The following is a 14256-nucleotide window of genomic DNA, read 5'->3' as shown; positions in this document are numbered from 1 at the left end:
CTGAGGCAGCTGGAGGAAGGGGAGGATATGAAATGCACAGTACTGAAGGATAAGAGAAACCATATGAGATGAGAGACACCAGCATTAGGGAGAGCAGTTAAGAAAAGCCACGAAAATCCAAGTATCTGAGAAAATAACAGGCAGTGAAAACTCAAGGGAAGATTACCCACTGTTTATAGAAGACCTGCAGCGGAATCCCACCCATATTTACACAGAAGAAAACCCCACTGAGTTCAGGGGGGCTGACCAAGTATCTGTGCACAGGATTGGATTGCAATCTTATGCATGTTCTTTGAAGTAAACCCTTTGAACTCAATTCTGATTAAACATGCATAGGATGATGCTATCATGAATGTGTGTGTGGGGGGGGGTTGGATACTGCTGCATCAGTGTGAGCTCCAGGCCTGGGAGTGCAGCTGGCCATCAAGGTTGTGTAGCTCAGAAGGTTGTTATGTCTGCTCGCTCTCTGTGTGATAACTAATCTACCATGAGAACCAGGCTTGGCCTGGGATCCAACTGTGCCTCTGTATACGTTCCAACCTGCTCTTCCCCCCCCCCCATTAGAGTCCTCGTACCTTTCCCTGTAAGTTTCTGCTACTCACCTCCTGCTTCCTGAATAAACCAGCTTCTTAGACTACTCTGTCTGGACGTTTGGTGACTGGGATTTAACAGGTGAACTCGGACCTTACATTAGGACTCTAATCACCTTGTTTTTGCTTTACGTTCCTTTTTTTTTTTTTTTGTCTGGAATGTGGTTAGTATCCCATTCCTAACTTGCATGGCAACAGCACCTGACTTCACTGGCTCCTCCTTGGAAGAGGATGACCGCTCCACCAGGGAGGGACAGCCGAAGGCCTCTACCACTCGAGAAATCCTCCGACAACTCCTGCGGGAGGAGACCGAGGATCAAGTCCAGAGGGTGGCAGACCGGCAACGGTGCGAGGAAAGGAGGAAGGCCACCAGAGCCTACCTTTTGAACCAGTATCGCCGTTTAAGCAATGTTACCAGCGGGGATACGCCGGAGGGGGAGACCCGGCTAGCCCAGGAGGGAACTTCCCTACTAACGCAGCTGGTCGCGTGTACGTGGCTCTTGAGGACTTCTTGGACAGTCCTTTTTTACGGGCCGCTATGGTGGAGGGCACTGGGGGCAGCGACCGCTTTCAGTTGGAAGCAAGAAAGGCTGCCGCCAAAATTGTGTTGCGCATCATGGAACTATCACCGCAATTGGCCACGGAAGCTCAAGTCCAGCAACTGTTACAATCAGACTTTGGTTCGGCTTCTGGGGGCTTGGCACGGCAAGTGATGCCGCTTCTTACTAACCTGGATGAAGTGAAGTTGCTTCTAACTCCTCTTTTGGAGCAACTCTTCAGGGACACCGCCACGGCTCAAGCAGCAGAATTGGGAGCGGCATTGGCTAAAGCAGAGGCCCGGACGGCGGAACTGATAGAGGCGCGGGCCAAGACGCTGAACGACGTGCGGGCAGCTGAAACAGCCAAACCCGCAGCAGAAGCCTCTACTGGATTGACAAGCCTCGGGGCGCAATCCAAGGACCTTGGGCGGCACAGTTCAGGACAGGGACCGGGAGAGGAGGACTTTTCGTTTTCGCTCCCTTCCGATCAGTCTTTTTTAGCCCTTCCCAGACACCTAGCTCGTTGCCAACAAGCTACCATTCACTACGCCCTGACACAAGACATTTGCGAATACCCGGGTGAGGAGGATTCAGACCGGGAGGATGCAGAGGACTGGAATGCCCCTTTGGACATTTCTCAGAGAAACTACCAAAGACTGGAATACTCAATTTGGCGTTTCTCAGGACCGACGTGGAGGTGGACCAGCAGATGAAGTTTCTCGTTTGCACTCCCAGAACCGGGAACTACAGCAACAAATGGCTCAAATGCAAGAGCGAATGTATGTTTTGTGCTGCGAACTGGGACGGCAGCAACAGCCTCAAGTGATTCCCCAACCGCAGGTGCAGCTGCCTGCGGTGCCGCCACCAGTGGTGCTGCCACCAGTTATCCCCCCACTGGGAGCGCCGATGCCCCTGGGGGTGTTGGAAGAATGTGCCCTTCTAGACGGTGTCGCTTGTCTGCACATTTAGAGGGGGGGACTGACCACAGAGTCAGATAGATAGACAGGACAGGGAAGGTTATCTCCAGTTGCACCTCACCCTCATTTCCTGTCACCTTTGATGTTTAGAGATATATTGTCAGGGAAACTTCCCCTCTCTCTCTCTTCCCCTTTTGCCCTTCATCCAAAAAAAACCTAGAGCCGGGCGCTCCGCGCGTCCAGGCCTTCCCATCCCACGATGGAGTGGAAGGCAGATATCCTTTTATACCTAGAGAATTAGCAATGTAGATCAAGATAAGGGACCCTTGTTTGTCCTTTCCTATTTAATGTGTATTTCAACAATAAATGTACTTTAGTTTGATTAGAGCAAACGACTGATGCTTTTTGTTTTCACACACACACGTGTAGCTTCTGCTGTTTAGCTAAGCTTAATGCACTCTGCTAAATACTGGAAATATCTCCACGATAAATAATTTCCAATAGGGGGGACCCAAACCAGGTCATCCCGGCGTGCCACCGGTAGGGCCCAGTCTACAAGTGCCTCCGCCGGGCCCGCCTGGGTGGCCAGGGGGACTTCCTCCACCGTGGCAGTACCCACTGCCTTGTCCGCATGCTTATTTGAAGGATCTACGAGTAACTTTTAATGGCTCTGCAGAAGCCCTACCCTACTTTTTGCACCAGGTAGACAGCTTTATAAGAGAGCAAAGACAGTGGTTCCCCACTGAAGACAGTTGTGTATGATATGTATCCTCCCTTCTGCAGGGAGAGGCGGCAGATTGGATGATCCAACAGTTTGATTCGCGGGCCAGATCCATACGAACCCTAAATGACTTTATGTGGGCGCTGCGAGAACGATTCGAAGATCCCTTTCGAAGCGAGAAAGCTAAAGCCGCCATTCTTCAACTGCGCCAAGGCACCAAGTCCGTCCGGGAATATGCCGGCGAGTTTCAACGCCTAGCCAGCCGAATTACGGACTGGAGTGAGGCCACCCGAGTGCAATACTTCCGTGAAGGACTGCATCCTGAAGTACTGTACTGGGCTTATATGCAAAGTGATCCACCTAACCTTGAAGAGTGGATTTTGCTTGCTGAGGAAGTGGAAAGTCATCAGCAATCCCTTTCCCTCTCCAGACACAGAGCGAAAAGATTTTGCACCATGGATTAACCATGGATCCTGACAAGGTACAGGTGGTGGTAAACTGGGAACCACCAACTACTCGCAAACAGGTGCAAAGATTTCTCAGTTTCGCTAACTTTTACTGGGGTTTCCTCAGCAATTTTGCACAAGTGATGCTTCCCGTTACTGGTTTTTGTGGGTTATCCGGGCTGTGTAACCGTGGTCTTGGTATTTTCTTTCCTGACGTTTCGCCAGCAGCTTCCCATTACTGATCTCCTGAAAACCAAGGGGAAGGGGGTTGCTGCTACCCAAACTTCCGCTAAAATAGATTGGACCCCAGAATGTCAGGTAGCCTTCGAGACTTTGAAACATTTGTTCACAACCGAGCCGGTGCTGAAGCATCCGGATTGTGACAGCCCGTTCATTGTCCAAGTGGATGCTTCCGAGGTTGCTATGGGAGGGGCCCTATTGCAAGAGGAGGAAGGCGGCCGATTGCACCCCTGTGCTTATTTTTCAAAAAAATTCTCCCAATCTCAACTCAATTGGCCTATTTGGGGAAAGGAGGCAGCGGCGGTGAAACATGAATTAACGGTCTGGAGACATTTCCTTGAAGGCGCTGAAACTCCCTTCCAGGTTTGGACGGACCACAAGAATCTTGAGGCCTTAACCAGGTCTCACAAACTCACAGCAAAACAAGTTAGATGGGCGGACTTCTTTTCCCGATTCCGTTTTGTGATCAAACACATCCCGGGCAGGCAGAACCTGTTAGCTGACGCTCTTTCCCAACTCCCTCAATACCCAGTCAAGGTGGAACGCCCCACCAAATCCCTATTTACTCCAGAGCAAAGGGGTATACTGCCCACCTTGGCAGTTCAAACGCGCGGCCAAGGGCAGCAGACCCAGACAGCGATTAACTCCTCTTCGCCCACTGGGGCTTCTCCGCTTCTCCGCTAACACTCGGAGATACTAACAGCCGCCCTTCAGCCCAGCCCCCAGCAGAAAGCGAACCCGTCGTCCCGGAGGGACTGCCCAATTCCTTTCGTGATGCTCTAATCCGCCAATGCCAGGTGGAAATGGATACCATCGTTCTACCTTCAGGTCTCGAAAGACGGGGAGAAGTGTGGGTTAAAGACACTAAATTGTATGTGCTTAAAGCTTTACAGGTGGAAGTTTTAGGACTCGCTCATGGAGCGAAAGCCGCTGGACACTTTGGTTTTGTTAAAACGTTACATTTGCTCCGTCGTCAGTTCTGGTGGGCGGGTATGCATTCAGACCTGGATTCCTTCATCCACAGCTGTCCAATATGCGCCACTGCGAAACGTCCTACCGGCAAGCCGACCGGTCTACTAAAACCTTTAGAAGTGCCTCAGGGACCATGGGAAGTCATTGCCATGGATTTCATGACTGATTTGCCGTTGAGTCGGGGGAAAACAGTATTATGGGTGGTTACTGATCTTTTTTCCAAACAGGTACATCTAATCCCTTGCGCTGGCATGCCCTCTGCTCAAAGGCTGGCTCATTTGTTTGTGACACGTTTTCAAATATCATTCGTTCCCGCACAAGATAATTTCCGATTGCGGGTCGGTGTTCGCAGCCAAATTTTGGAAAGCATTCCTCAAATTGGTTGGAGTGGAACAAGGGCTATCAAGTGCGTTCCACCCCCAAACAGATGGACAAACCGAGAGAGTTAATGCTGTACTAGAATGTTACCTCCGTTGTTATGTGAATTATCACCAGGAGGATTGGGTTGACCTGTTACCTTTTGCAGAGTATGTGTATAATAATTCTGTTCATCAATCTACGGGTTTCAGCCCCTTTCGCATTGTCCATGGCAAGGAATCTGGACCTGTCGGTCAGGTGGATGTGTCGGGGGAGGAGGGGGGCGCTGAGATATCGGACTGGATTCAGACCATACAGTCTACATGGCCTGTATACATGGGGGAGGGGATAGAGTACCTGGTCCGTTGGAAGCATTTTAGCCCCTCCCACGACGAATGGGTTAAGCATCGTCATGTCTCCGCCCCTCGCCTACTGCGTCAGTTTCATGCCTCATACCCGGATAAGCCTGCACTGTCAGATGAGGGGGGAGCTAGGGGGGCAGAATGTGAGCTCCAGGCCTGGGAGTGCAGCTGGCCTCCAAGGTTGTGTAGCTCAGAAGGTTGTTATGTCTGCTCGCTCTCTGTCTGCATGATAACTGTAATCTACCATGAGAACCAGGCTTGGCCTGGGATCCAACTGTGCCTTTGGTTTTCTGTATATGTTCCAACCTGCTCTCCCCCCCCACCCATTAGTGTCCTCGTACCTTTCCCTGTAAGTTTCTGCTACCCACCTCCTGCTTCCTGAATAAACCAGCTTCTTAGACTACTCTGTCTGGGCGTTTGGTGATTGGGATTTCACAGGTGAACTCGGACCTTACATTCAGCTCTAGTTCTTAGGTTCCCCCCTCCAAACCACCGTCTGCCACTCCAGTACAATCCAGTCGCAAAGGCTGCAAAGTGCCCATCTCTGAGTTTCTGCCCTTTTTCTCCAGACCTAGTAGACTGGAAATAGCTTCCTGCTGCTGCACATATGTGTATGAAAAATATGCAGAAAGTGGCATGCTTAAAATCATCGAAATTATGATGAGATGTGCATAGTTAAACTACCAAAGATCACCACCTGCCCCCCCCATGGGACTTACCCAGCAGGATGGGAAACATTCTGGTGTGTTGGTGAGTGCTTTTGTGGAAGAGTTCCCAGCTTCCCCTCAGAGGCTTGGCAATACACCACTCCTGTTTCTCCAGGACTGGGACGCTGTCTGTCAATGCACAGCCATTTGCTCTCTTGTTGCTTCCCTGGTGTCTTTGCCCCTTGCAAAAAAGGCTGCTTAGTGGGACATCATTACCTTCCCTGCCACTGACTTGAAACCTTGGCCTGAGCTTTGGGTGGAAGCCTCTGAAAGTGGGTTGCAGGCCAGCTCTCCCTAATAGCTGCCCCTGCCTTTCCATTGCTCTCTTTCTTTCCTCTTCTTCCTCACCAACGTCTTACATTCTCGCCGCCTCCTCCTCCCTTAACCACAATAATAGGGGGAAGCCATCCAGGAATGCTGGAAGAAGGGGTGAAGGCTGGAGAGAAGGTGGGAGCTGTTCAGCAGGACATGGAAATCCCAGAAGTTCATATTGGGGGCAGCTGTGCTCCATGTGCGATGTTTGTTGTCTTCTCAAAAACAACTGGTTGGCCATTGAAGAAAATGGAATGCTGAACTAGATGGCTGCCAAGTTCATAATTCTCCCAGGGCACACACACACACAAAAAAAACCTTGGGCCAGCCCTGATTGGGTCACCATACCTACAACATTTTGACTTGTGGGTCACCATACTGAAAAGGTTGGAAACCACTGTTTAAAACAATACACATAGGGAAGAGTTAACACAAGAAGGGACCTTAAAGCGGGTAGGGTTTAGCCGAACAGTACAATTCATGAACTACCCTTTTATCCCAATCTGACAACTAGGGGAGAAAGCCCCTAAAATTACTAAATCAAACACTTTTGTCACTTGTTGATGTTACAACACATCCGGAGACATAACAATTTTAGCACCAGATACTTGTGTGAACAAATTACCATGTTGAAAGACCTACGACTGGTGTTAACTCACATCTAACAACACAGGATATAAGGGTTACAAATTTCAGATAAAATACCCTGTAAAGTGCATTTCCAGATGTGTTTCTTAATAATCATGTTTTACATAATTTGACCACTGAGGAAGGCCCTAGAGGCCGAAATTTATATTTTACATATCATCAGCAGTGTTGATTAGTTTTGTAACGGTTTATACCTGTGATTTTATACATAGCCTGCAGTCCAGGCCCAGTGTTTTTATCCATTATATTGTGTACACATAATATATAAATATATTTTAACGAATTTTTAGTTCTCAGCTCAACCCTTAGGTTCCCTGTACATTTTTTGGTTGAGTTCTCCCCCCTTTTGTTGTCTAGCAGTGATCAAGCAGAGACAGCCCAGCTCAAGAGTAATGGGACTACGTGGCATTTGGAATTCCTAAAAATTAAAGTACTGCTCTATATGGCAAAGGGAAACCCCAAGTAGACCTGTTTTGGTGCCCTTCCTGAAGGGCTGCATTATACTGTTTTCTTTGGGTCACAAACAGAATGCTGCACTGATACCAGATGCACTTAAGAGAAACATTTCGCACTGATGCATTTCAGTGACATGCGGTGTATTATGGCAGGCATTCTGAGATCGGCTAATTAACGCTAACTCCTTCATGATCCTTGTTGAGAAATACCAAGTGAAGAAGTCCAGGGATGTTTGCAAGCACCAGTTGTCTGTTTTGAGAATCAATTCCTGGGCTTTAAGTAAAATCCTACAGATGCACTTGGCTATTTTTACACGTCAAGGAGCAGGTTTTTCCTTTCGCTTATCCCACCCATTACTCCTACACCGCTAGAAGAACCAGGCCTGTTGTGGTGCAGTTTCCAGGCAGCCTCTTTCCACAGCATTACCGCAGTATTGTGCTGCCCAAGATGACAGCCATGCCACAAATAAGCACACAACAATTCCACATTTGACTTTGTGTGTGGCTTTTTCCCCCTGAGCATCCCTCTTTAAGCTTCTGTTATGTGCTGCAATCTGTGGGGAGTGAGTGCATATTAGGCTCCTAAAACACATAACCAAATCAACACCCCTCTTGCTTTCCCACCAAAGCAAGATCCATCCTGGTCATGATGAGCTTTCCCTCTTCAGCATTTAAAGACATGTATTAGGTGGGCTGGCGACTGTAGATGGGTGAATGTTCTCATTTATTCCACTGCTAACTCATTCCTCTGGTGCTAGATGGCTGAGCAAATGAAGCATGACCATTCTGATATCATTCTGAATAGCAGCATCCGGCCTGATCCTGCCACCTGACCAGTGTGCAGAGCCCTCTCCTTGCCAGCTGAGCATCCGTTGCAGTGATCGCCGCATAAACAGCTTGATCCTCCCAACCCCCCCCCACCTCCTCACACTCCTTTTCCCGGCAAAGGAAGTGATGGTGATAAAAGCTTATTAAACGCAGGTCTCTCCCAAGTATTTATCACACCACAAATCTGTTTAGGTTTCATCAATCCGGCTGTCCCTTGTCCTGTTAACACTGCATCTAAGAGTAACACAAGGGGGAGAAGGAATTTTCCCAGCTGTTGCCAAGGAAAAGCCCTTTCTATTAAAGACATAAAAAGGAGGCCTTTCTTTCCCACCACCACCACATTCTGCTGCAATGATCTTAAAGCGGGGGGTGGGGAGGGGAAGCTTCTTGTACAAGACTGATTCTAGTCAGGACGCACAGAGAGAGATTAATTCAGGGTTTTTTCTCAAGGGGGAGAGCCGTAAACTACGTATTTCACAGGTAAAGGCACCCATAATCTAAAGAATCAGAAAGGGTGCTAGAGTTACTTCATTCAGTTGTGGTACCAGTCACACAAAATGTATAAAGCAGAAATAAGAGGGCTGCACCAGTCACTAAGAGATTTAAAAATAAGGCCAAGGCTAGTGGTGCAAAATAAAGAAAAAATTATATTTTATTACTCAGTTAAAACTACTGAACTTGTACTCTTTTTGGAGAATTACTGCAAGATTAATATATGCCCCTGAAGAAGCCTCTTGACAAAACACGTAGGGAATTTTAACTAATAAAATATGTATTTTACTTTATTTTACGTCATCGGCTTTGGCCTTATTTTTATCTATACAGAATGTACAGAAAGCAGCTACGGCAATAAGAGGACAGGGAAAAACACTAAAAAGCAGACACAGATATAAAAATAAAAATTGCAGTGCTTCTGTGCAAAGAGCCCTGAAATCAATTACACTGGGGGGAAATAGGAAAGGCAACAGGGATAGCAGAACTGGTACGGCACAGCTAGAATCATAAAGAGTTGGCAGGGACCACCAGGGTCATCTAGTCCAACCCCCTGCACTATGCAGGAAATTCACAACTACCTCCCCCACACCCGCCCCAGGGACCCCTACACCATGCCCAGAAGATGGCCAAGATGCCTTCCCTCTCACGAACTGCCCAAGGTCATAGAATCAGCAATGCTGACAGATGGTCATCTAAACCTTTTCTTAAAAACCTCCAGGGAAGGAGCACTTACCACCTCCCGGGGAAGCCTGTTCCACTGATGAACCACTTTGTTAGAAAATTCTTCCTAATGTCTAGACAGAAACTCTTTTGATTTAATTTCAACCCGTTGGTTCTGATCCGACCTTCTGGAGCAACAGAAAACAACTCAGCACCATCCTCTATATGACAGCCCTTCAAGTACTTGAAGATGGTTATCATATCATCTCTCCTCTCTAGATAATAGCTAGATAATCTTTAACATGGAAAAGCAACAGTGAGATGTATTTTGAATTCCCTGGAGCCAGGACCAAATGCTTTTAGGAGTCTGGGACCCCTGAGCAATATGCCAATGTATTTCTTACTTTCCCCACACTTAAAAATAGACACAATGATGCCCTACATCACAAGAAGGCTGTATTCACGAGACAAGGGCTGTTACCACACTTGTATTCCCAGCGATGTATTCGACAATATTTTGATGTATTAAGAGTTTGAAAATGTTATAAAAAATACTGTTCACACTTTCTAGGTACTCCCACCGATGTATTAAGAGTTTGAAAACGTTATAAAAAATACTGTTCGCACTTCGTTTGGCCCCTTTAGATGTGAAGACGTCTTCCAACCATTTATAAGCCATGGTATCCAAAAACCCTTTTAAAGAGAATGTTTTTTACAACATTTTCAAACTCTTAATACATTGCTGGGAATACAAAGTGCGGTAACCTCCAAGGGCTGAAAAGAGCTTGCGCACCCAGGAAAGTATCAGCATTTAAATACGGTACGTCGCAAAGCAATATAAAGGAACAGCTGTCGCTGGAATCTTCTGCAAGGAAGACAGGATACATAAAGATATGAAGAGATGACCCCCAAGGGAGGACAGGGAGAAAGAGCAGAAGCAACGGAAGCCATCTGGGGAGGAATGAATACATGAGATACTTCTGAAAGGCTGGGGAAAAGCGCTCCCTCCTGCGGTGGCACTACGGGGTGGGCCACTGCTACAGTAAGGATTTGTGAGTAGGCACAAAGAGATGGTTTACCAGGCAGATCAATGCCAGGAGGGAACAGAGCTGACCCGGCTTGCGACTGTAAGTGGGTCACTCCCTGAAAGAGGGAAGAAAAGGGGCAACCTGCTGCATTTTTAGACTTGGGGCAGGGAACTATCCACTGCTTACTTTGTAAAGCGCCTTGCTATGTCATCAGTGTGATACAAATAATAATGAAGCAGATAACCACTCTACCGGTGTAACCATTGGGTTCAACACAGCAGCAGCCCCCAGCAATCATAGAGCTGGAAGGGGCCCTACAGGCCATCTAGTCCAACCCCCTGTTCAATGCAGGATCAGTCTAGAGCATCCCTGACAAGGGTTTGCCCAGCTGCTACTTGACGGTTGCCAGAGAGGGAGATGAACTACCCTCTGCTGAACTCTGCTGAGCTACCTTCACTGTAAATAAAATAGTTCCCAAATATCCAGCCGGTACCTTTCTGCCCATAATTTAAACCCATTATTGCAAGTCCTATCCTTTGCTGCCAATAAGAACAGCTCCCTGCCCTCCAGGATTCGGAATAATACCAGCATGTGCACCTTTTCTGATTCAGCAGGAAAACCAGTCTGAGAGCTGTCATACTTAGCACTGGAATGACTCTGAAAAACGCTGCGACACGGGAGATGGGTTAGGTGGCCAGAAACAACGTTTCGGATTAAAGAAGGAGGGGGCAAGTTAAGCCAGGACTCTAGCGTGGTCAAGATATGCAAAGGCCTGTGACTTCCTTGGGAGAGAAAGGCAAGATGGTTGAGACGACAGTGGGTTTGGGGGGTGGGGAAGTTTGCATATTTTATAAATTAAGAATCAGCGTTTCACCAAAGCATGGTTGGAGTTGATCTTTTTGCCAAATGCAGCTTTTTAACATGTTCATGTCCACATATGGAAAAGAACACTATACAGGACCTTGCAAATACTTTCATCGGTGGATGTAGTCAACTTTGAAACACCCCTTTCCATAGGTCCTGTATAGATATTTATAGACCGAAAATATGCGTGCCACCTCCTCATCCAGTTACCAACAGGCCTGGAGACAAATGTCCTGTCCCTTTGATAAAGGCTTAAAGTTTGGAAATGGGCAGCTGATGCTTTTCATGGCATGGAGGTAAAGAACAGTGCCTGTTAAAACAACATCCCAATAAGCCTCTGTTAAAGGGATAGGCGTCCCCCTCCCCCCTCCGGGCAGCCAGCAACCCCACCTCCCCAAAAACCTGCTCAGGGAAGCTCACAATAAACAGATGAAGCCATTAAAAATAGAACAGCAAGCCAATGCAATGTTCTTACAGCACAGGTTTACTCTGAAGTAAGCCCCACAGCATCCACTGGGGCTTGCTCCCAGGGTCAGTGTGCATATAACGGGGCTGGAGTCCAGCAGGACGGGGGGGGAGGGGAGGGGCATCCGATCTCTCAAATCCCTCACAACAACCCTGCGCAGTAGGCTGGCCTGGCCACTCGGGAGAGGGGGTGAGGATGGAGGAGCGGAGAGCCCTCGCCTGACGCGTCACTACTGCCCCCGCCCGTCAATCAACGGCCGGACCGCTCACTCACCCGCGCCGCCATCTTGACCCGCCGCTGCCGAACGAGCGACTGACGGGCGCTGAGGAGGGGGGAGCGCGAAGGCGGCCCGAGGGAGGAGCTGGCGCGCGTACGTCACCGTCACCTGCCCTTGGCCCCGCCCCCTGGGGCCTCTCCCCCCCGCCTGCCAGGACCCACTTCCGCTCTCCTCGAGGGCTCGGGTGGCGTGGAGACGACACTTCCGGTTGCCAACTCAGCCTAGAGAAGAATTCACCCCGGAAGTGGAGCAGCGTCCCTCTTTGGGAGCCCGGCGGGTGCTGCTCCCCAGCCGAGTGCCGCTCCAGGGGCGCGTCACTCCCTGCTCACGAGGAGTCGGTGCTCCTCTTCGTCTGCAGTGGCGGAGAGGGGGCGGGGGACGATTGCTGGCCCCCTGCAGGGGTCTTGATCTTCGTGCCCCTGACGAGCTGGGCTCTGACTCACGACAGGTGTTGCTCGTCTCTGGAGCACCGCTGGGCTCTTGCTTCCTTTGCTGGCCTTCGCACTTTCTCGGTTAGGCTGACCCAGGCTTTGGTATCTGAGGGAGTCTTGCTCCAAAAGTAAGATCTTAATCCAGTAGAGAAGCTTTCGTGGCTTAGAGCTCTTTCGGGGCAAGTCACTCTGGAATAACATCTTACTAGTCCTTAAAGTGCCAGAAAGGCACCCGTGTATTTCGGCAACTGCGAAGGATCTCGGAACTGTTTTTGATCGCATTTGATGCGCGTGCAATTATTTCTCATCCTGCACCGCCTGCATTGCACGAGCCTGAGGCTGCTCTTGGGGTTTTTTTTTCCTTGATAGCCTTAGGTCAAATGCCAGACGAAATTTTCATGTACTTCAATACATGCACGTGTGAGTGAGAGACATAAAAAGCGTCCTCTTCCCTATTTTTGCTGGAAGTACAGAAATGGGTCGCTCCTGGCCCGCATATGGCGGCATTCTTATGGAAGTCGGAAGTAAAGAGGAGGTGCCCTCTTTTTCTATCCCTAGCACCGCCTGTGTGAATTAGGTCACCAGCCTCTGTGCTCGAGCCTCCCCCTTCCATTTTCTGGACGAATGGCTCCTCCCTCCACCCTGCGTAAGCCCCGCCTGTGATCCCTCATTGGCACTCGGGGGGGGGGATTGATAACGCAGTCCAGACTGAGAAAGCGTTCTGGGGAACTGGAGAGTTGTTGCATAGCTGCTGGTCACAATAAAACATAAGAAGGGATGGGGTGGGGTTTATTGTCAGACTAGAATGTGGGAGACCCAGGTTCGAATCCCCACTCTGCTAAGGAACTGGCCTTGGGCCAGTCTCACGATCTCAGGCTATCCCGCCTCCCAGGATTGTTGTGAAGGTAAAACGGAAGAAACGAGAACAATAGGGTTGCCAGGTCCCTCTTAAGTATCGGTAGGTTTTTGGGGCGGAGCCTGAAAAGGGCATGGTTTGGGGAACGGAGGGACTTCAATGCCATAGAGTCCAATTGCCAAAGTGGCCATTTTCTCCAGGGGAACTGATCTCTATTGGCTGGAGATCAGTGGTAATAGCAGGAGATCTCCAGCTAGTACCTGGAGGTTGGCAACCCTATAGAACAATGTGAGCTGCTTTGGTTCCCCTCCTTGCAAAGGTATAAATAAAGTATTGCATGGATTGTGTTTTGGGGTGTTGATTTTGGACCAGTGCAGCTGCAAACAACGTGCGTCCAGTCTGAGCCAAATCCCATCTATTTCCAGTAACACCGCAATCTCAGCTCTTTGCTTTAAACCATGCACGCTGTAATCCCAACTAAGACCATTGCTTGGCCTGTCTCTCCCCCCTCCCTTTTTGAACTATTCAGCCTAATGCAGAGGTCTGGTGAGCTTGTGTCGTTTTGGTTGGTCTTAATCATGGCTTTTGTTGACTGAGGGGAGGTTGTAATATAGACCAAAAGTGGTACCTACAACCTCTATCTACATTCTCAATTAGTATCTTGTTTGCTTTGGGATAGTTTGGGGGAGAGAATAGCAGAAATGTCTGTACTAAAATTAACAGAAGCAAGCCATGTCTGCATTTGGTTGGATTTTGCCTTCTGGCCATGAGGGGACAGTGTGTCTGTCTGCTACATTTTTATCTGTTCCTTCCAGGAGCTTGGGCAGATAAATGGCTAGTCTTTTTGAGAAACATGTACTGTAAATGCTGGAAAATAAGTAATCCCCCATTTTATCCTCACAACAAGCTTCTGAAAGAGTGATAGTAAGTGCACTCCTAAACAGTTTCACCCTCCTAAGCTCACTGACTTCAGTAACTCTATTTAGGATTGCACTGATAGTGTGGCAGAGTGTGAATTTGAACCCAGTTCTCCCAGATGGAAACTAATTCACACTGGCTCTCACTTCTTTCCCCATCATAATTTC

General features: G+C 48.7%; 1 protein-coding gene across 1 annotated transcript in view; it reads right to left on the bottom strand.

Moving 5' to 3' along the window:
* The window catches only part of NSF (N-ethylmaleimide sensitive factor, vesicle fusing ATPase), a 126566-nt gene extending 114644 nt beyond the window's left edge, over positions 1-11922 (bottom strand). Inside the window, exon 1 of the mRNA XM_056863330.1 lies at positions 11881-11922. Within this exon, the coding sequence (XP_056719308.1) occupies positions 11881-11892 (12 nt within the window). The 5' untranslated portion in view covers positions 11893-11922. The remainder of the gene's footprint in view (positions 1-11880) is intronic.
* Positions 11923-14256: the final 2334 nt, after the last annotated feature.

The sequence above is a fragment of the Euleptes europaea genome, chromosome 18 (genome assembly GCF_029931775.1).
Source record: "Euleptes europaea isolate rEulEur1 chromosome 18, rEulEur1.hap1, whole genome shotgun sequence".
Lineage (NCBI taxonomy): Eukaryota > Metazoa > Chordata > Lepidosauria > Squamata > Sphaerodactylidae > Euleptes > Euleptes europaea.
Note: the sequence above shows the minus strand (reverse complement) of the source record. Positions and strands in the feature narration are given on the sequence as shown.